Here is a 22,342-nt window from a genome sequence, read left to right as displayed (position 1 = left end):
AGCTGGTAACTAACTGAATGGAGGTAGTTCGGGTCCATGGATGGAATCGAATTAAAATGAGGGAGAACTTTATAAAAACCATTTCCCCCTTTTAACGGGGTGGAAACTTATTATTTTCGGTGATTGGGGGAACAGTGATGACTGGTTGTGACATTGGTGAGTGAGCCTAGTCATTTGACAACACCAACAGTTAACAATAAATGATGACTCATATTAATTGCCAGCAATGAACGAGTAATTGTGGCACTTCAACCATACAGCACCGAGGAATTACAACAAAAAAGTCACAAAAATGAAGCACAACAAAACTATCAATGTTTGTCGGAATTTGTTAGCACAATCTATACAGAGTGTTTCAAAAAGAACTTCACTGATTTGATAATTCATGAAAAAATTATTCATAAAGAACTAATCAGAGTTGATTCAAATAGGAACACCTCAAGCTGTTTACCCTATACTTCAAGACAGTGTTATTAGACTATATTAATTTGTAATTCCATCATTTTACTAATTCATTAGTAGTGATTAGTAGTATTCATTGTAATACATTCTGATTATAATTGTTCTATATCTTTCATTCACTCGTAGTTTGTCTATCATTGGCTCTATTTTGCATTCTCTTTGTTGTACAGGAAATAAGTTGAATCTTTCTGAAAACGTATTTGGATTCATTTAACTATTCTAATCATTACTTTTCATCTTTTTTTGGGCCGAAAGTTAAGAAAAAATTGAAAGAGTGGAGGAGTCATCTTGCAGTTTTAAAACTAAACTGATTGGACTAAAATGCTTAAGTATTGGATAAAGCTGGATTCCCACATATCAGTATCACATTATCAAGGTTTCAATGAGATAATTGTGTCCGGTCCAGTGAGACTATTCTTTCCGTGAGTTCTAATGAAACTATTCCCACTTGGTCCTCAGTCCGACTGAGTGAGTATGAATAGTCCCATTCGAACTCATGGAAACAATATTTTCGCTGAACCAGACACGGAATCTGAAGGTGTAAAATTTTAACAAAGCAAGTGGTTTTGCGCTAGTAATGATTGATAATTTAGCCAACGATTAACTAATGTTTGGTTTAAACTAGCCAGGATCAACCAACGTTAGTAGACAGAACTGTCTACTAACTTTGAGGATGAACTATCTTGAATGAGAAAAAAATCACTCCTAAAAGGGTCATAAAGATAAATCAGCTGTTGGTTAAAACCCGGAATGAAACACATTATAAAGGAGACCATAATAATATTATCTTCATGTAAACTGAGATATCAGCGTTAAACGTACATGGGTACAAGTATTGCACTCTATGATACTATGGTACTTTGTAGCCTACTACCGTAAGTATTTTGATCTCTGATTAAAATTGATCTCGTTCAGTTCAACCAAACTATTTCAAAACTAAATCACCACACACAGGCTAGGCCTCGGGGCGTTTTTTGTTTTATTCATCATTCTTATAAAAGAATCATTTTGTTACATCATTATTACTGTACATTTCTATGTTTAGATGATAAGAGACAGATTTTCCTGTTATTGTACTAGTTTTTGGATGAATAAAATCTTTTTCATTTCATTTCAAATTCATTCTCTCCATGGTTGAGCCCAGCAAGAGTGTCTCCTTGGGAATGAACCGAGCTACTGTGACTATTCGTCACAGCAAACAGCTGGAAAAAAACAAGCAAGCCTTCTCAAACAAGATCACGGTTTAACAAGGCTGAAGAATGTCAATCTGCATGGCAATGGCAACACTGAAGAAATCCAGTTAACGAGAAACCAAGCGGGCGGACGGACGGAAACATGTGCAAGAAAAACGAGTAGTGCTGTAAATGGAAGGATGCGGAGACAGAAGGAAATAAAAGAGAGACACAGAAAGGAAACCTGATTCGAATTTAAAGTGCCACCAGCCACAACAGTGCCATTGCAATATGAGACGACATCCCTTATCAATCAATAAATCAAGGCAGAAAGCATCCACCCTTAAATGCATTTTACAGCCTCTTTTCCCATTTTATATTGAATGTTTAAAATATACTTGTAACTGCCCTTATTCCATTCAACAGCTCAATACTGCCCTTTTTCCGTTCAAGTCACATTGAATGGAAGAAGGGCAGTTTCAGTCATTTGAGACTTTGCATTATATTTCAGCTGTAAAATAATAAAAAAATTGAATGGATGATGATTAATAGATAAAAACCTAATAATGATGATATTTATTGAATTTATTTTTCAAAAATAAATAATAAATGATAACAAACAGAAAAGTTATAACTACCTAAATGGTATTAGTCTGCTGGACTTTGCAAATTTGTTCGAAACAGGCCTTTATGAGATAAGAAAAAAAGTTATATACATCTTAATATCAATAACCTAAGTTATTGCATTATATTTCAGCTGTAAAATAATAAAAAAATTGAATGGATGATGATTAATAGATAAAAACCTAATAATGATGATATTTATTGAATTTATTTTTCAAAAATAAATAATAAATGATAACAAACAGAAAAGTTATAACTACCTAAATGGTATTAGTCTGCTGGACTTTGCAAATTTGTTCGAAACAGGCCTTTATGAGATAAGAAAAAAAGTTATATACATCTTAATATCAATAACCTAAGTGGTAGCTGCCTGAGACTTTGCAAATATATTGTCAAAAAATATGCCTTTTGGTCATCACTCAGGTATCGGTAAAGACGTAGGTTTAATAGAATAAAAAAAATCAAGTTCCAATACTTTCTATTACTCAAAGTTAATTCTAAGATTTCAAAAGCAAAGTATAACGTATTAGAGAATAATAATCATGAAGCATTTCTGTTTACAAACAATCCAAAAGCCTAAGCTGAAAGCTCTGATCACAGACTGTGGAAACTAGAACTGCTGACAAACATAGCCTCCTGAAAATCAACGTCATGATCTCGAGAAAGAAGATATAAGAGTTTAAACTTTGCAGGTATACTAACTAAACTACGTAGATTCCAAAAAAGCATTTAACGGAAAAAGGGCAGAACTTGGTTTACGCCCCTATTCCATCTAGCTCCTCAATTCATCCTTGGCTGAAAAAAAGCTGAGACTTTCGACGTTTGTGGATAGTAAAAAGTGAGCGAGTGATTCTGTAGAAAATCAAAATATCGCATCCCCGAAGTTTATAAGCTGACGTATAGCCAGCTGTGAAATATAAACACGATCAGTTTAGAGAATTGGGTTCTGTTTATCAATAAATAAAAATAACGAGCCAAGCTGGGTGCTCCGATATTTAGTCATTTATTGTAATTAGCTATATATTGTAATTTATTGTAAATGAGTGCATAATCCGGAATATATTGTAACTTACATGAACTCTTATATGATCTAATCTAATCTCCTATCTCCAGTCTTCTGCTTCTTCTCTTATCTTCGGTCTTCTACTTCTCTTTTCGTTTTCTTTTTCACTTTTGATCTACAATAATTTTTCTGTATCAAAAGTTTATCTTTTTATATAGATTCAATTCTAATTTCCATTCTTGTAAACCTCCTTCTCCTACGTTTTTCTTGCAATCCTCTCACTCAAACTTGTTGTTCAAAATTTGATTTTCTGTTCTTTTCACTATATTCTTGTAATCCTGTTCTTCTCGTTGATCACAATCATGATCTTTTTCTCTCCTCCAAATCTTGTTGTCATTGGTTTCTTCAGAACTGTTTGTCGTGAAAACTTGACGTACGAAATGGCTCAACTACCCATTTCTTTCAGTATTTCAAGGACTGGTCAAAATAGGTACTTGACGAATTGATGCACTTCCAAAATTACGATGACGAAATTTTTTTTGAATACAGTACATCCTATAAAATACTACTACTACTGCTACAGTAAAGGTGACTGAACAAGGTATCTTTGTAACCAAGCAAACCGGACGCTAACAGAAAAAGAACCGTCTTATGAATCATACGACCTGAGAGAGATAATACCGATAAGAGAGAAAGAAAATGAATGGAAGGAGACAGAGAGAGAAGCTAAAAAAGCTTAAAGCGGTTGCCGACCTCAAAACCTGATCCTGTCTGTGATCCTCACTCTCACTCACTCCTTCTCTCTCTCTTAGCCTCAGAAAGGAGAGCTAAGCTCTCCAGACCAGGTTAGATTCACTTCAGTATTCCTGATAGATAGCACCAAAGTTTCCCATTCAACTAAAGCTGACAGTTTTGACTGAATCTGACGATAGCAGGCTGAGTCTGTGCGTGTTAAATCCGAAATCTCAGGCGATCATCAGAGACCGAGAGAAGATCCAGGAGAGCAGGCAGGCTACTAGCGACCAAGGCAAGAAGAACTTGATGGCCTAGCCTACAGCTTGTGAGCCTGCATCTACACACAAAGAAACACCCGGCTAAATTACTACAGCTGGATTCATTTAAAACTGGCACCATTCCCTATACACAAAATCACTAACCTTCCCATTGAACCAATGCTGTCATCTAATGATGAATCTGACTACAGTGGAATTCATTTCAAACTGGCAGCATTCCTAATACAGCCACATCAATGCAACCCATTCATCCAATGCTGACAGTCTCAGTAAAGCCGAGACAAGAACTTGCCATCGGACAATGCACGTTGCTGCGTTTTTGCTTCAAAAATATCGCCTCGATACAATGGTATAGCAAGAAATGCCTCGGACGCCAAATTACACTATATGGATACAGCATCAACTTGAAAAAAACTGAGCATAAGTTCTTTATTGACAAAGAATTCTTTGTAATCTTTATAATCAAAGAAGAAAAAGAATCTTTGATAGAATGAACAGTGAGGACATTGAAATTAGCTGGAGAGTCCAAGAAGGACATACAGAAGATAAATACGAGTAGGATACGACTTAATTTAAGGGATTAAATCACCATATTCTAACTAAAGTTAGAAAAGAAGCATTTTTCTATTAATACAATAATTCATTTAGAATCAGATATTTCCGTGGATGATTTTCAAGATAAGACCGGTCTCAGGAATAAACTTGATAATGATGTGTCTCCAAAGGGACCAGTACAATGTACCTCATAAGGGATGTGAGAGTACAGTACTAGCGAAGAAGAGGGGAAAAGAACGTGAATAATGATTTGGTTGATTATTGCGGTCCCTAGTGGGTCTATCAAAGAAAAATATAATACCTAGCCTATATGCCTATAAAATAAAGGCTCAAAATTAAAATTTTATTCAAGTTGATGCAAGGAATATATAATTCCAATTTACAATTTTTTCATCAGCTTTTTTTCATGAGCTGTTACAAGAACTGTTTTTCATGACTTTCTGCTCTGCTCGACAGAAAAATAATAAGCAAGTTCTTATGGTAATGCCTACTAATTTTCATTCTGCCAATGTGTGAAAACTCCAATATGAACGAATGGTATTTTTTTGTGCTCAACAAAGCAAAAATTCATACCTAGCAAAGCAGTGAAAATAAATAAATCTAAAAAATCGATAAAGTTTTTAGTTCAGTATGTACATTTTCAGACTGCATACAGTATTAATATTAATGTGGGGATAGCCTTATCTTGTGATATAGCTTTATTCTGAATCAATATCATTTGATAAGAATTTGGGAGAGAAAACTTTAAGATCACCTGCACTTCCAATTATTGTTTAATTTGTTCTTGTATAATAACTAAATAGGCCTAAGTCTTGTTGACGGAACGAAGTGAGGTCTAGGATTCAAGTCGACGGTTTGGCATTTCTCTTAATGTTTAAATGTTTATATATTTATATGTTGTGCATTTACGGCGAAACGCGGTAAAAGATTTTCATGAAATTTGACATGTAGGCCTATGTTCCTTTTTCAATTGCGCGTCGACGTATATACAAGGTTTTTGGAAATTTTGCATTTCAATGATAATATAAAAGGAAAAAGGAGCCTCCTTCATACGTCAATATTAAGAGTAAAAATCAGACTATAGAATTCATCATAAATCAGCTGACAAGTGATTACACAGATGTGTGGAGAAGCCAGTCTATTGCTGTATTTCCATAAGGTCTTTAGTTCCAATCAGGTACTTGTGGATGAGAATACTGCGAAGGGTCTACTGTTCACAGAACTACTAGTTATTGTGAGGATAGCCTTATTGGAATCAATTTGATAAGAATCTGGGAGAGGAAATTTAAGGATTCGCCTGCACTTTTATTTTTATTATAATCATTGTCAAATTTGGTCTTGTTCTTGTATGAGAAACTGAATAGCCCAAGTCTTGTATAAATATCTGATGCAATTTGAATGAATCGCAAATTATATTTATTGAAGTCACCAGGAGTTTAGTTCTAAATAAGAATCAGGGGTATATTTATTTATTGAATCCCATATATTTTTGGATTAATTTGATCTTTATAAAAGATAAGAGAAGATAAAACCTTATTGTCTTGGAACACTATTAGAATTGCTGAACCTGATGTTCTCAAACAATCATGGTTATTGTAGGTCTATTTTTTGGATTTGAATACGGTAAATAAAAAGATGACTCATAACGAGTTATACCTCTAAAAATATATATTCAATTCAACCATACATATTTACTGGTTAGCCGGTTGTCATGTAATCGCAAAATCAACGTTCTCACATACTGAGAGAATTGATAGAATTGACAGGTATTGATTGTATGATTGACAGCTCATAGCTGGAAGTGTCTGATGCTCATTTCTAGGTGATGGAAATTGTCATAAATCCTTCATTGGAGAGTTGAAAGAATTTTCAATTCAATTTAGAATTGTCAATTTTCATTGAACACTGACTGTTTGTTACCTAGGCTACTCAAAGCAGTAACTTTGAATATCAACATTATTTCTCTGATACACCACAAGCAAATTAATGAGAGAGCAATCACAACATTAAAACTAAAATAATTTTAGTTTCAGTAATTTAAATAATTTCAGTAGTTTCAATAATTTAGTTTCCTAATTTTAGGTAAAGTGAGAAGGGTTACCGCTTGAGCCAACTCCTCTGAATATGATTCATGAGTTGTACAATCGCTTCCCAGTGGTTCGGAACTCACATAAAATTACAGGTTCATTTATCTCTCATTACCCACGTACAAGCTCATGTGGGCATCACCCTTAGCAAAAAAAAATAAATATCCTAAAGTATTTTTCAAATACAATTTCCTAAGAAGAAAATTGATTATTTTTTTCTATTTTTTTACTCAGATTGAAAATTAAAGGAATCAATTTGGATATTTTATCAATTTTAGAAGATAGTAGCCTAAAAATGTTTGCTGTTGCAACCCAAGAATAGTGTATAGACACTAGATATGCTATATAGCCTACCATCCTTGGTTGCAACCAACAAATCTATGTTAAGACATGATTTATCAAATCTTTTTATACATAGCTTAATTATCATTTTGTAAGGAAAATTAATCTTTAATAATGGGTAGATTCTACGAGACTAAAACATTACTTTAATTACGGTACAGCACTGTATTGTGCATGGTCAAATGTAAACATACTAGAGAAAATACACGAAGAAAATATAAATAGTCTGAAAGAACTGATGATATGTTATTGTTTGAGGCATTCAAGGTAATCAATACAATTTGGAATAAAACTGAAAAATGTTTCTAATTAAATACCTGTAAGCCTAATCATAGACGAAGATGAAAAAAACATTCTTGAATAGCTGAATAATTAACATATAGAAATATTTGAGATAAGAAGGCAATTTAGATTTCATTTTTAAAGATTTTCCCTTTATCAAAGGGATAAAAAACAGCATCAGAATAGAAATGAGGTAAGTTAGTTAACAATTTCAATTTGCTTCAGCATTCCGAAAGAGATATTGACAGCTTGACAACACAAATTTTACTCTTAAAAAAAAACTTTTTAAAAAATAAAATTTCTTATTTTAATAAATGAGAGAAGAATTAACCACAGGAAGACAGAAAAATCATTTTATAGGTTAGGCTAGTTTATTTCTAATAACTTACACCACCCTTTCAACTTTACAATAACAAAATAGAATTTTCACACATGATCAAATATGGTACCGGTAGTCAAACACTAAATAAAATTTGAACTTTGAAGCAGATTAAAACTGGATTTTAAAACACTCAAAGTGAAGATTGCATTATCAGAACAAAGGCATCTCATTTTGGGTGGGTAGTAGCCTAATATTTTTCTAACAGGTCTTAGCAATTTCAATAACAGAACAAATAGAAATTAAAGTCAACAAAAAGAGGATCTTGATGGAAATGAATGTTGAATGTAATACAAAAGTGAGATTTCTGAATAAAAGTATTTGTCAACAAAATAAACAAAATGCATATTTTGGTTATAATGGAAAGTGGGACCCACCTTATCACTTGGGATGCTCCGAGAACCCATGATGTTTTAGAGGTTGTCCGAAAGGTTGAAGATTATGATGAAATATCCAGGGAGTAGGTATCCTCAGGGACACTTTGAAGCACCCAGCAGCTGGAAAAATGATGGCCTAAAATCCACATTCAAACGAGCACAACACTGAATTTGGTTTTACGCCATTCCGATTTGAACTCGACGTAATCACCACAGTTGAACACGTAATTGCGCACACGGTCATATCGCCAAATTAAAAGAAACTAGCATTATAGTGTGAATAATATGTGAACTGAACATTTAGCACATCTCACTGAACCGAACAACAACCTCAAAGGCAAAATGGCGAACTCGAAACTGAGAAGGGAACTGAGTGAGTATCGGGGATTGAGGCCACAAGCATTCTGGGGGAAACGAAATGTCAGAAATCAGATGGTGAGCACTGCGCATGCGTCAACCTGGCTGCTTTGTCAGCTGCTCACAGGTGGCAGCAGCTGACTACTTCCATCTTGGAATTATGATTGTGCCGCGAGATTTAAAAACGTTTTAGATAAGACGTTCCTGTCTTATTCATTTTTTTCTTTTAATTATTATTGTTCATCTTATCAAGTAGGATTAGATTTTTTCTATTTATTATGGTAATTGAAAGATAGGTTTTAACCTTATACATTATGAATTCATCAAACCCCATCAAAAAATATAAAATAAGTTTGGAATGAAAAAAAATGTTCAAGTTATTCATTGTATGATTTGTTATAATTGGAATTTACTACACATGCCTTGTGTGTAGAGTGTTTTTATGTGATTAATAATATTGGTAACTATAAAATTACATTGACCTATAGTAAAATTGGATCCGTTTCTCTCATGAAGCTATTTTTATTTCTTGAGTAATCTGAGTAGGCTATGGTACCTACCTACCGTTCATAACATACCGTACCAATCAATCACAGGATTAATAATAAAATAAGATGCGTTTACAATAGAGTTTTCAAAAAACTTCGGAATTTTGTTGCCGATTTCCTACAAAGCACAGCAACATTTTGTTGTCAACTTGTGTAAATCCTTGTTTTCAACATTTTTGTTTCCCATTCAGCGTGGGAAAGACTGAGAAAGTTGCCAACAATAATGTTTTCTTCTACAAGTGCACGCTGACTACGGTACGGTACCTGACGGTACGCTCTCTGGGTAAGAAATTCACAACGGTTATTGTTCTACATATTTTTTAAAAAAGCAGCATCTTGTTTTCTACAAAATAGACAATTTTTTCAAAATTTTGTTGACAACTGTAGTGTAAACGCAAAAATTTTATTTTATGAATTTTAGCTATTAGAAAACCTAACAAGAGTTAACAAAGACCTGTCATCACGTTTACTCCTGAAAAAGTCAATCATATTACTTGGGAAATAAATTATAAACCACAATTTTCAATATAATCAGTCAAAATTTTATTAATCATTTCTCAATATATAACTTTTGATTGAAAAAATGAACAATAATATAATATGCTTTAATGAGTGATACACACATCTACAAATAATACACGTCAAATTTACAATATTTATGATGTCTTTTAAAATTATAGGTACATCACATTACTGTTTTTACAAAATGCTATGAATTGCTTAGATTAATTATTGTTTCATCCTTGTAACTTGTTGAGTAATTTCCTGTAGAATATAATTTATTGGAAAAGAATTAAATTGTAAAGTATCTATTATCTTTTGAGATGGTTGAAACAATATGGTATTTTTATTGACGAGCTCTTTGAGGTTCATTAGATTCATTGAAGAGTTTGAAAAGGTCGGAGTAGAGTGTTAATCATGGTGCAGTATTTCTAACAAATAGGCTTTTTCAATCTTGAATGATTGAATGTATAATGCGAAAATATAAATTTCAATACCAGCTATACATTTGCAATGATAAACAGTAGAATTCATTTTGTTTTCAAAATCTCATTGGAAATATTTAAAATCAATAATACTGTATATTCTGGAAGGGATTCACTAACTGATTGTGTGTTTCATATTTTTAGCAGTAAAGGCATCTTGAAAATTACAAATTCATATTCAATTTAAAACGAATAGAATTTTTCTTTTGAACTATTTTTTATAATGACTTTAAGTCTAAACGGAAGAATAGACTCTCTCTAGAGAAAATGTAACAAAACATGATAACATGCAGAGTAACTAATTTCTCATCAATATTTAACAAGGGAAAAATCTTATTAAGGAATGTAACTTTTAAAAATATTCACTACGGTATTAGCATTTTTTGTAATAATATTGCAGCAGTTACATCTTAAGTTTTATTTTTCAATTTACGAAAAAGCTTCCAGTAGTCTGCTTTAGGGTTGATTATTATCGCTTGAGAAATATAATAGTAATGAGAACAGTAAATCTTAAATTAAGACAAATTACTATTTTAAACACAATTCATAGTATGAAGGTACGGTATTGTCTTTTCAAATTCTGAAACAAATTGGAGAACATAATTGGTCCTCAAGAATATTACTGGATAGACATCATATTGCATAGAGCGGAAAAATTCAAATTTTCACAATGAGCTTATATTATCCACGCACAAGAGCTTATGTGGTCATCAGTAAAAAAATAAACATGGATCTAGTCTTTTTAAACTGCTTGATCCCCAGAAAGGATGAAGAGATTAAAAATAGCCTAGAAAAAGAGTAGAGATGATTGCTCTAGAAACACATAAATCCAGTATGCTTTATACTATTTCTTCCAAGGTTAGATCTAGAAACTTTTAAAAAGTGAGTTGTAAGTACCGGTACTATTGTAAAAGTGGAAGAAGTATTCAAGTTTTTTTTCTATAAATTGAACATGGGCTCACGAAGAAAACTCTGAAGTCTTCACCCTAAGCAATTGATCTCTTTCCCATAGATTCCATGAGAACAGAATTTCAAGGCAGTGTCAAATACTAATAATTGCTTAAATAATAAGACAAATTGTGATACAGAGTTCTAAAACATGGACATTTTTAATAATTATTACAGTACTATTGAGTGGCTTATCGTATTTCTTGCTTTGCGATTGATTTTAATAGAATAACATTCCTAGGATTAAAAAAATGGAATTTTTCACATTTCCTATCTGTTGATGAATTTTAAACTTTTATCATAAAGAATTACGAGGATCTTTAGCCTTAATTTCAATGAGCAGATGGATTTATCTTAGTTGAAAATTGTTATTATTATTCCAGAACTTATTGTACAGTACAGAAGATCAAAAACCTTTTGAGTAAACTTCCCGATTTAATATTTGAAAAACTTACAACATGAGTCATGAAAGACTATACTGTCGAAACACTAGTTTCATCTATACTATAGTGTATTTATCAACACTAAATTCAGCAGCCATGCTTCGGTATAATATTGCATTATTAAAGTTTTACTCAATTTATAAATACTGTTCAATATCATACAAGTACCGCTTTTTGTTCAAATATTAATTAGAAATTGGTAAGATAATAATTATCATTGTAGACATTGCTTCATCAATAATAACATGCAATTATTACCCAAAGATTATGTTATAAAATGGAAGTCACAAGTGACTAATATATTTATAGGACCCTAAACAATCTCCATAAACTCAGTGTATTCTCCAGCACTGAATACCGGTATACGTATTTTATTATTTTCCAGCAACATTTTTCTGAGGCACTTTATTTCGGATATAATAATTATTAAGCTTCCAAGTACACAAAAATAAATATACAATATTATTTTAAACATTGGCATCAGCATGCAAAATATAAAGCTGTCTCTTTGAAAAAAGTATTTTGGAGTCTCCATAGGATTCAAAGTTCACAATTATTACTGAAGAAATTTGTTATCTACTCTTTGAAAAATTTGAAAATTCATATTTTTGATTACTGTACATGAGAAGTATTGTTTTTAATAATAATTATTACTAGAATTATTACAATAATTGGATGAGAGCTATTACATACGGAGATGTTCACATAGAACAGAAGATATTCATATTATAATTTTATAGAAAGAAAATATTGCTCGAAAAGAATCTGCACCTATGGATGAAGAATTCAATAACTAATCTTAGAACCTCCGGTAAACTTTTTATAGATAATAATGTATGGATTAAAAAATAGAAAGACAATTGATAATTGGTAACTATTGAAAAGGCACATTATTTGCCCAATAAAAAGGAATTTGAAAATATTTTTATAGGTGTTCAATGTATAAGTACCAACTGAAACTGAGTCTGATTTCAACTGAACTGCTCAAATAATTGTCATTCTTATTCTTTTACTTTCTATACTGTATATTGTTTTTTTAATGTTTTATCAATCAGTATCAAGTGTATTGATAAATCGAATGAATAGGTACGGTACTATTCAAAATTACCAATCATTTTTATAATATCATTATTGTAACTATTGCATTTTCAAAAACTTAAGTGAGGTGTAAAAATTGCATTAATTTGATATAATTTCCAATAAATGAACTCCCTTCAGTTTCTTGAGCAATCTTGAATTGTATTTCAGCTATCAGATTCAGACTCTCATTCATTATCAATTTCTCCATAATTGTATACTTAAAATTATCGTCATTTGATGATTAAAGCTTTTGAATATATTAATTTAACTAGTGACAAGAATGAGAAACATTCTAATCAAAACATCATTTTGCAAGCATATATCAACAAAACTTATACAATTATACAATATATAATCGACTCAAGGCAGGTATAAAAAATAAAGCTACAATACTGTAACTAATCACACTTTCAACTTAAATTTAAAATAATTAAACTCATTGAATATTTTAAAGCCTAATATTATTAAATTAATTAGGACGTGTAAATCGGATTCATACAACGTACAATGATTATTTTTCTGTACACATTTCCAAATCATGTCTACCAATTTTTACTGGAAAACATTTTCACCTGAAATGTCACATTTGTTTTTAGAATTTGTTCAACTGAAATCATAAATATAAACGACTACGATATTAAACTAAAATGAAAGTTTATGTACAAATTGAACAAACTGGAGTCAAAATAATACAATCAGAACAAATAAAATTTCATTTGCGAATCTTACCTAGTAGTACGGCTATCGTTATTATTATAAATATCACAATTTCTGATGACTAAACATGAGCAACTAAGAGTTGTATTTCAATCAACAAGTAGTTGCCATTTCAACTGTTATGCTGCAGTCTCAATGCATTCTTTACAAATAGCTCACTGCAGAATTCTCAAAATGAGGCTCACAGCAGAATTCTCAACTTCCAGAACTCTCAACTTTCAAATTTCATTCAGAATTTTTAACTATTTGGAGTGAGCTAGCCCCGAAACTTAAGTTGCATTCCCAGTAAATGGTTCAGGATAAAGTACTGTACCCTCTCACAGGTAACTTTCCTCAAAAATGGGAATAAGCTTATGAAAGTGCCGGGTTATTTCAATCTCACGAAATAGGAGTGGAGCTTCAACCTGCTATATTCAAATCACAACAGATCGGACTGCCCTAACCCAACCTGACCTCAAAAAGCATGCTCAATGCAATTGGTTGGGTCAAACTAGGACTTCCTTTATATTTGGTAGTATATTAGAGGTCCTGGTCAAACGGAGCATGAAATTCGCCAATGAGGTAGGAATAAGCTCAACCACTCCTCGATGAAAATGAGGATGGTATAATAAATTAACCAATCATTTTCAACAAATTACCCAACCTAACCCTCAGTTTCATTCTTCACACTTCTTATGGCAAGGTGGAACAACTTTTGTGTTCTCCACCAACAAATTCCATATATGTTAATGATTCTCAACAAGAGGCTTGATTACTGTTTATTGAGTTGAGCAAAACACACTCTACATATTGCTGATAATATAGTTATTGAGCAGGCGAAATGTCATTGATCATCCACAAACTGTTGAGTTTGAGATGTCGTTGACTATCCACAAACCGTTACAATTTCCACGGTTGTGTTTCAGAAGAAATACGTCTGACTATTCCGCAAGGTTTGCTCAGAGGTTGGGAGCGGTTGAAGGCCGGAGAAGAATTTTCGAATAAACCTCCTGTGCCTTTCAATCTGATGTTATTGGCCGTTGTTGGCAGCAGGCAAATCGCAGTTGTCCAAAGAAATCGATCGCCGGATCTGTGAGTTAGGTTTTGGTGGTAGAAACTCGCTCTTGCTGGTAGTCAGGTGCATGCCGCTCTCTGGTAGACATGCCTGGTTTTCAGTGGGGAATTCTGGAACATAGAAAAAACTAAGTTATTGATTTTTAAAGAATAATGGGATAATGGGCGTAGGCTTCCGGTAAAGCATCAATCATGACTCATTACATGTTTCATATATTTTTTAATTACCTTTTTTAATTACTGTAATTATATTTTTCTATGGCCGAAGAATATTATAGGTGTATGAAAAAAATCTGGTGTGGCGCACTCACACAACTTTCCTTGCCGTTATGAAAATTGATCAACTGACGCTAGTGTTCCCGCGCATATCAAATCTACTATTCTAAGATCTGAGACAGCTGGTGATAGGACAATAGCGCTGCAGACACACGAAGTCTGCTATCTCTTCATAGTGAATGATTAAATTAAATAGAATCAACAATTGCCAACAGTTTGCAATTGGATAATCTTATTTTCTCGCAACTTCGAGCTTAATTTCAATTTTAGGTGAAAATGTTACTCAACATTAATTGTAGAGATTTTCATGATAAATCTTTTCCACTTAATTTTTTTTGTTTAAATTGTTTCTGAAGCCTGATAATTGGGAATCTAAAATCAAACTTTGCATAGATGGGGCGGTGCTCCTGAAATTTTTACAGATATGGGACTTGTGGCAGTCGATAGAGCTTATCAATGACTTTTCGAGGTATGAATTTGATCAAAATCGTTGGAGCCGTTTTCGAGAAAATCGCGAAAAACCCTGTTATTGACAACATTTTTGCCATTTCAGCCGCCATCTTGGATTGCATTTGATCGAAATTGTTCGTGTCGGATCCTTATAGGGGAAGGACCTTAAGTTCCAAATTTCAAGTCATTCCGTTAATTGGGAGATGAGATATCGTGTACACAGACGCACATACTCATACATACACACACACACACACACACACACCACACACACACACACACACACACACACACACACACACACCACCACACACACACACCACACACACACACACACACAACACACACACACACACACACACACACCACCACACACACACACACCACACACCACACACACACACACACACACACACACACCACACCACACACACACCACACACACACACACACACACACACCACACACACACACACATACAGACCAATACCCAAAAACCACTTTTTTGGACTTAGGGGACCTTGAAACGTATAGAAATTTAGAAATTGGGGTACCTTAATTTTTTCGGAAAGCAATACTTTCCTTACCTATGGTAATAGGGCAAGGAAAGTAAAAATGTATGAGAAATCTAGCTTTACTAATATGAAGCCAACTTTCAGCAAAATAATTCTCATAGTTTTTTGCGTCTTGATTCTATTCCACTATAGGCTAGCTTATTACCATTTGTGATCTTGAATTTGATATGTTGATTCATATTCATTATTATTACTGATCAAGAAGTTTAGTGTTGAAACCATTTATAATATTCATGTCTGGACACTGATCGCATTCACTTGATGTAGAGACTCTTAAACCACCTTGAACTGCCTAAACTGTCAGCATTAAATGAATAAATAAATAATTTATTGTCAAAAACATAAACATGTCATAACAACGTCAGTTCAAGCTTACAGTGATATCACATTTTATTTACAATAATTTAATCTATTTTATTTTTATAGATTCAATTACCCAGCACTCTCAAGTCAAAAAACAAACATTTACACAAATAACTTTCAAAATTAAATTTCGAAAACTGATCTACTTTATATAAATATTTTCCAACGAGCAAATTCTTTAAAAACCGTTTAAAACTTTCAAAGTCAATTACTCTTATCTCATTAGGGAGAGCATTAAAACATTCTATAGACATGTATTGCCAATTCTTTTGCGATCCTGCATACTGACTAATATTTTTTCATTGCCTCATAATATTAGGCAATATTATTGCCACTGACTAATATTTTTAGGCATGCCAGTATATACAATGATGGTATACTGTCAACAGTCCCATATTCACAAATAAATATCTCTGCATGAAAATGTAAATCTCTTACATATTGTTCTCAAGACCTTTTTTTGAAGCTTGAACAAGACATGGGAGGATGAGGAATTACCCCATAGTTGAATGCCATAAATGATGGCTATGAATATGCGCAAAGCACACATTCATTAATACTGAGGTATCTACAATTCCTTAACGTTCTCCACTCCTCATCATTACTATGATTTTTAAAAATATCGGATGATGCCCATTTATAAGCTTTCTGCTTGGGTAATGGAAAGAGTGCGTGGGTGATTGGTGGAGATGATGAAACGTCCATGCCCACCGGCGGGATTCGTACCTATGACCAGGTAAGGGCTGATAGCAGGCTGATGCTGCAATTCTCTACCAGAAGAAGGCTACACCATACCGGCCGGCAAATTTGGGACTTATCAGAGAAAGAGAAGATACATCTTTAGCTATTTCGCTCCCATTTAACCAATTCCGAAAGTTTAAAATGAATCTCACTATACCGGGTGATTGAAAAAGGACTTTACAACTTTGAAAATTCATATAAATCTTATTAAAAAAGGTACAGAGCTGGTTTTGGTGTTGTTTTAAACGGAAACACTCCAAGTTTTGACTCGCGTAGTCCGCTAGTGCCTGGTGCGCCGCACAATAAGCTCTAGCGGCAGTTACGTCAAAGATGGCTGCTTTCACTGGACCCGAGCGTGCTAGCTGTGTGCTTTGGTTTGATAAACGGCATAGTGTACCTTGATATGTTGCAAAAATGTTTGATACCACAGATCGATGAGGATGACCGAGAACAAAATATGTTATCTTTATGCAAGATGGCGCACCACCACACTATCTGACTGACGTCCGGGATTCTTTTAATAACCGCTTTCCAAATCAGAGGATTGGCCGTAATGCGCCAATTGCATGGCCCCCTCATTCCCCAGACTAACAATGCTGGATTTTTTCTTGTGGGATTTCATAAAAGATATGGTGTATGTAACTCCTTTGCTAGCCACTCTACCTAATTTAGAGCAAGGATTTGTACTGCTGTTGAGCAAGTTACACCTGAAATGCTAGTGCGAGTCTGGGAAGAAATCGACTATCGATGGGATGTCTGCAGGATAACCAACGGAAGTGTTTTCCTGTAAAGCAACACCAAAACCAGTTATATACCTTGTTTAATAAGATTTATATGAATTTTCAAAGTTGTAAAGTCTTTTTTGAATCACTTGGTGTAGTAGAGGTAGTTAATTTCCAATACAATGTTCTCAAAATGTAAGTACTGTAGGGAAGACTAAAATGTTTCTGACCGAACCATGAAGATGACAACTCTCGTCGTTTTCAATATTTTTTGTCATTTCTAAATTACTTACTAAAATTTCAGCCATTTAGGACACGTCGTATTTATGTTACAAACATTTGAGTAAGTCAAAGTCGGGTGATGCGTCTGCTCACATCACACCAAAACTTGATCAATTCCAACTCTCTTGAAGAAGTTTAAGCGCAAAAATATGAGTTCTGCCACCAATTTATTATTTCACATTATATTTAGATGCATTACTGTCCATTTAGAATTGAAAAATCAGTAGAGTGTTAAGAAATTGGAATTGAACAAGATTTGGTCTATGATATAGGTCTATAAACTAGGCAAACGAGGAGGCATTATCGCAAAATAGACGGATTGAGTTGGCTTTAACTATCTTCTGGGCGTTAAAGCTAAAATTTTTTTCAATCAAAACATTCATTGACAATCACCTGTCAATGACTCACTCAAACGACTGTAGGCCTGACATAAATTCTACGCCAGATACTCCAGATTTTGTTGACGTGAGTTGTGATATTCATGATTAGGTCAGAAACTTTTCAATCTGCCCTCGTATTTTGTATTCGTGGTTGTAAATATAGATTGAATTGTGAATACCATAACTGGGCCCAGGCAGCGCAGGCGAATACTCGTCGGGCGTGGATGCACGACTGACGTGACTGAGCAGGTCTGGCGTGAGCGAGCGTGGCCCGAGGGCAACAGTGAGGCCGCCCTGCAGCAAGTGGGGCACTGGGCTGCTCAGGCTGCGCTGGTGCATGCTCTCTGAGTCACTCACCGCCTCCTCTATGTCCATGTGAAGGATGCTCTCCTGGCTGCCTGTGAACTGAGACAACAATCGCAACATATTAAAAGGATGCTCTCCTGGCTGCCTGTGAACTGAGACAACAATCGCAACATATTAAAAGGATGCTCTCCTGGATTCCTGTGAACTGAGACAACAATCGCAACTTATTAAAAGGATTCTCTCCTGGATTCCTGTGAACTGAGACAACAATCGCAACTTATTAAAAGGATGCTCTCCTGGCTGCCTGTGGAATATTTATTTAATTTGACTTCAAATGAAAAAATGAGTTGTTTTTATTTTTTCCCCCAAGAGGTATCGTCAGAAAAACAGCTCTGGTTACAATAAACATTGAAATTACAAAAGAAAAGTTTTGGAGCCTGGCAGATCTTTGCGGTGTGAGAAATTATTTCATAGACTCTATATTCTCCAGTGAACAACCCCACATTAACAATGTTACAGTAACTGCGTTAAAGTGACAGTGTTGTATATGGTGTAGCCTCAATAACGCACAATACTGGTACCTTAAGCTTAAAATAGAATATTCTTGTATAATAGAATATATTCTATATTGTATTATTCTTATTCAATAGAATAAATAATTATATATTATAGAATATTCTTGGAATCAAGAATTATTATTAGAATATTGTGGTATTTATAATGGAGTTTACTTCTTATTCAGTCTTTGTATGAGTACACTGAGTAATTCTCTTCAGAGGATTTAGAAGCACTATAATTTGGATTCTCAATTAATCATTGTGATTCAATTATCAAATTAATGTAATATATCTAGATTCTACCATGAACCTACTAATTAATAGTTATGAAACAGCAAATGTTCACAAGGAACTGTTCAATTTTATAAATAATTCTGTGCTAATTATATTTGCAATACAGGAAAAGAAAAGCTATTAGCAAAAGATGCTACCTCTTAATGTATCTAATGTGTGTCATTGACCTCGACAAATAGAATTGATTTAAAATTTGATTCAATAATGAATTCATTAGCCTTCTCAACGAGAGATGAGCTATGATAATACTCATTTAATTAAAAGTTTAAACGAACATGGATACAGAGATATAGAAATAGATATCTAAACAGTTATAAATAGGTCGCATAATTGAAGGTAGTTGGATTTACCATTATGTACGGTGATTATGCAGTGATTGTAGTATGTGTGGTATGATTTCAGACTATTACAAAATTCCTCCCACTCATTACCTCTTTTCAGATATTGAACATTGAATCATTCAATCTGATTTCGCTTATTTATAAATACTTTGTAAGTTATAAGTTTCAGAATGGAGGTAAAATTTTGGCTAATTTATATAACCAATTAATCGAATTAAGCTTACTGTCAAAGGATTTACTGGCATAAAATAATATATCTAATACATTTTTAACAAGACTAAAGTACCGGTATCCACTTAGTAGTACGGTACAGTTGTTATACAGTGGAAGGCCTTGCCTGCTATTGATGCCTTGCCTCTATTTATTATTCGATCATTTGTTGTGTTAATTTGTTTCTTCAATATCCAAGAAATCATTTTCAAATATTTGCCGAATTTTATTTGTTGACTAGCATATCGTACTAGAAGAGTGTCAGAGAAGAAAATAGAAATTAAAGCTCCATTTATTCAAAAGTAGATCATAATTTAGGTACTTTCAATTGGGTCTTGGGTGTTTCAATCAATGGTAAAATTTTTCTGATGTATCTTTTTGTGTAGGCTATGCTTTTCCGACAACAAAAATGTCATGAATGATAGCATCAAACCAAACCAAAACCAGTATAAAATAATATCTTGATGAAGTGACATATTTAGAACAAAATGTGAAGTATGTCTGATACTCACAACAAAGCCATAGTGCTTGAGAATATCCATCTTGCACATAGGACAAGTCCTATGCTCCAACAGCCATGGATCTATACACGATCTATGGAACTCATGCCTGTAACATAGAGAATAAAACATTCAAAAAATAGAAAATCAGCAGATTTATCAATGAAATACAATAAAGTCAATGAAGATAAATGATTGAAGTCTAGAACTATAGTGAGGTCCACGTTATAATGACAGTATTTGATCAACTTTGGTTTTGCTATCCTTGTCTATCATTCGACAAAGCCGGTGGTACTATCCTTTTCTAGGTCCGCAGCGATGCCAATTATGTTTTTGACAGTGTAGAAATATAATTAATTAATGAAGAGAATCGGCATCGCTATTCTTCTATCTTTATCCACTGTCATTATAACGAAAACCTCACTATAGTTTGTTTTCCGAAAAAATATATGAGGAAGCTACACGGGTTTCATGAAATCCCGCTTCTTTCTAATGAAGTTCTCCTCTATTGGTCAGAAAAATAATATGATTGGTTATTATGGGACTGTTGGCATAATTAAAAATAATGTGTAAAATTTATATAAAAAAGAACTATTGACTCTCATTGAAGTTCTCATACATTTCTATTCTGCTGAAGTGTGAACTTTCCCATGAAAGGGAAAGTTACAGTACTGTACCGCATTCTATTTCAGTCCAGCAGAGTATACAGTATTGTTAATCAATAAAGAACTCAAATACTGTGCTAAAACAATTATATAAATGTATAATATATTAAAAAGTCTCTATAATACTTTTTTCAAATTCTTCAATGTTGTTTTCCATCACGAACTGCTTATTATTAAATCACTTTTTGCTTTTAGAAAAAACGACTAGCAGTAAGATATTTTACAATAAATGAATTAATCACTCACTGTGACGGGATCTTTCGGCCGGCCCGCCATCATCGAAAGATCTCGTTGTAACAGTGAGTGATTAATTCATTTATTGTACAAAGTCTGACTGCTAGTGGTTTTTTTTAATCTTTATAATATATTTTATATTCTTTATAATCTTCATAATATACTTTTATATTTGAGGTAAATCTACCTGGATTGTAAACAATTAGAAAACCTATTTATATTGAAACCCTCATATTTGAACAAAGTAGAGTGTAAAAAATATAATAAAAACATTAATATTATAAGCAGAATCCTAAAGAATGACAGAATATTAAAATTGCTACAAAGTCAGAGCAGTATGATATTTTATTGCATCTAATGACGACTTGCTATGCTATTGAGCCACAGAACACTATCATTACCAAACACGAGTATAAGGCCTACTCCTTATCATTCTTGGTAGAATATCCTGTTTTTCCTGTTGTACAATAACCGGATAAAAATGATGCTAATCCGACGATTAACGGCTGTTTGATTGCTCTCTTCTCCGTCTACGCATTCAGAGATGAAGAATTGAGCGGGAAAACAGCAATTATTGAAAATGAAAAAAATTAAAAAATGGTAACTGAAAAAAATTGTTCAGGCAAGCACAGATGAAGATTGAATCAAAAGTAACCGGAAGACATTGATTAAAAACTGAAAAATATCAGAATTGAAGCTGAGAAAGTGAAAAACACATATATGTGACACCCTAAATATATAGTTTGACTTTCATATTGGAAAGGAATTAGTACAGAATATCGTATTCATTCATTCAGCATCCTCCTTTATTTGACTGCCTGATAGTTTTCTATTTTTCTCCATCAGTTTTGTTCTCTCTTCATCATTTTCTTCTTGTGAATGTTATTATTGTTAACTCAGGAAGGCATAAATATAATATTGTAAATATAAATCGGAAAACGATGGAAATAAGTCATATTTTCTCAAAATCATTTCACTACTCTTTAATCTTTTCATAAATCTTTTATCGAAAATTATT

The 22,342-nt window shown here is 33.2% G+C and overlaps 2 protein-coding genes across 6 annotated transcripts in view; both read right to left on the bottom strand.

Moving 5' to 3' along the window:
• LOC111056052 (ubiquitin-like protein 3) overlaps nucleotides 1-8,714 on the bottom strand; it is a 164,566-nt gene extending 155,852 nt beyond the window's left edge. The window contains exon 1 of the mRNA XM_039439172.1: nucleotides 8,297-8,714. Within this exon, the coding sequence (XP_039295106.1) occupies nucleotides 8,297-8,326 (30 nt within the window). The 5' untranslated portion in view covers nucleotides 8,327-8,714. The remainder of the gene's footprint in view (nucleotides 1-8,296) is intronic.
• A 2,416-nt stretch (nucleotides 8,715-11,130) lies between these two features.
• Nucleotides 11,131-22,342, bottom strand: part of LOC111050411 (protein goliath-like) — a 101,826-nt gene continuing 90,614 nt past the window's right edge. For 4 of the 5 annotated variants that reach the window (XM_039439170.1, XM_039439168.1, XM_039439169.1 and 1 more), the window contains 3 exons: nucleotides 20,438-20,534; nucleotides 18,397-18,622; nucleotides 11,131-14,539 (listed from right to left, as the gene is read on the bottom strand). In XM_039439170.1, coding sequence (XP_039295104.1) covers nucleotides 14,385-14,539; nucleotides 18,397-18,622; nucleotides 20,438-20,534 — 478 coding nt within the window. In that variant the 3' untranslated portion in view covers nucleotides 11,131-14,384. Of the gene's footprint in view, nucleotides 14,540-18,396; nucleotides 18,676-20,437; nucleotides 20,535-22,342 lie in introns of all 5 variants that reach the window. The other variant, XR_005572659.1, reaches the window with a different exon arrangement.

Source organism: Nilaparvata lugens, chromosome 12, assembly GCF_014356525.2.
Source record: "Nilaparvata lugens isolate BPH chromosome 12, ASM1435652v1, whole genome shotgun sequence".
NCBI classification, from domain to species: Eukaryota; Metazoa; Arthropoda; class Insecta; order Hemiptera; family Delphacidae; genus Nilaparvata; species Nilaparvata lugens.
The sequence above is the reverse complement of the archived record's forward strand: the minus strand, read 5'-3'. Positions and strand labels throughout refer to the sequence as shown.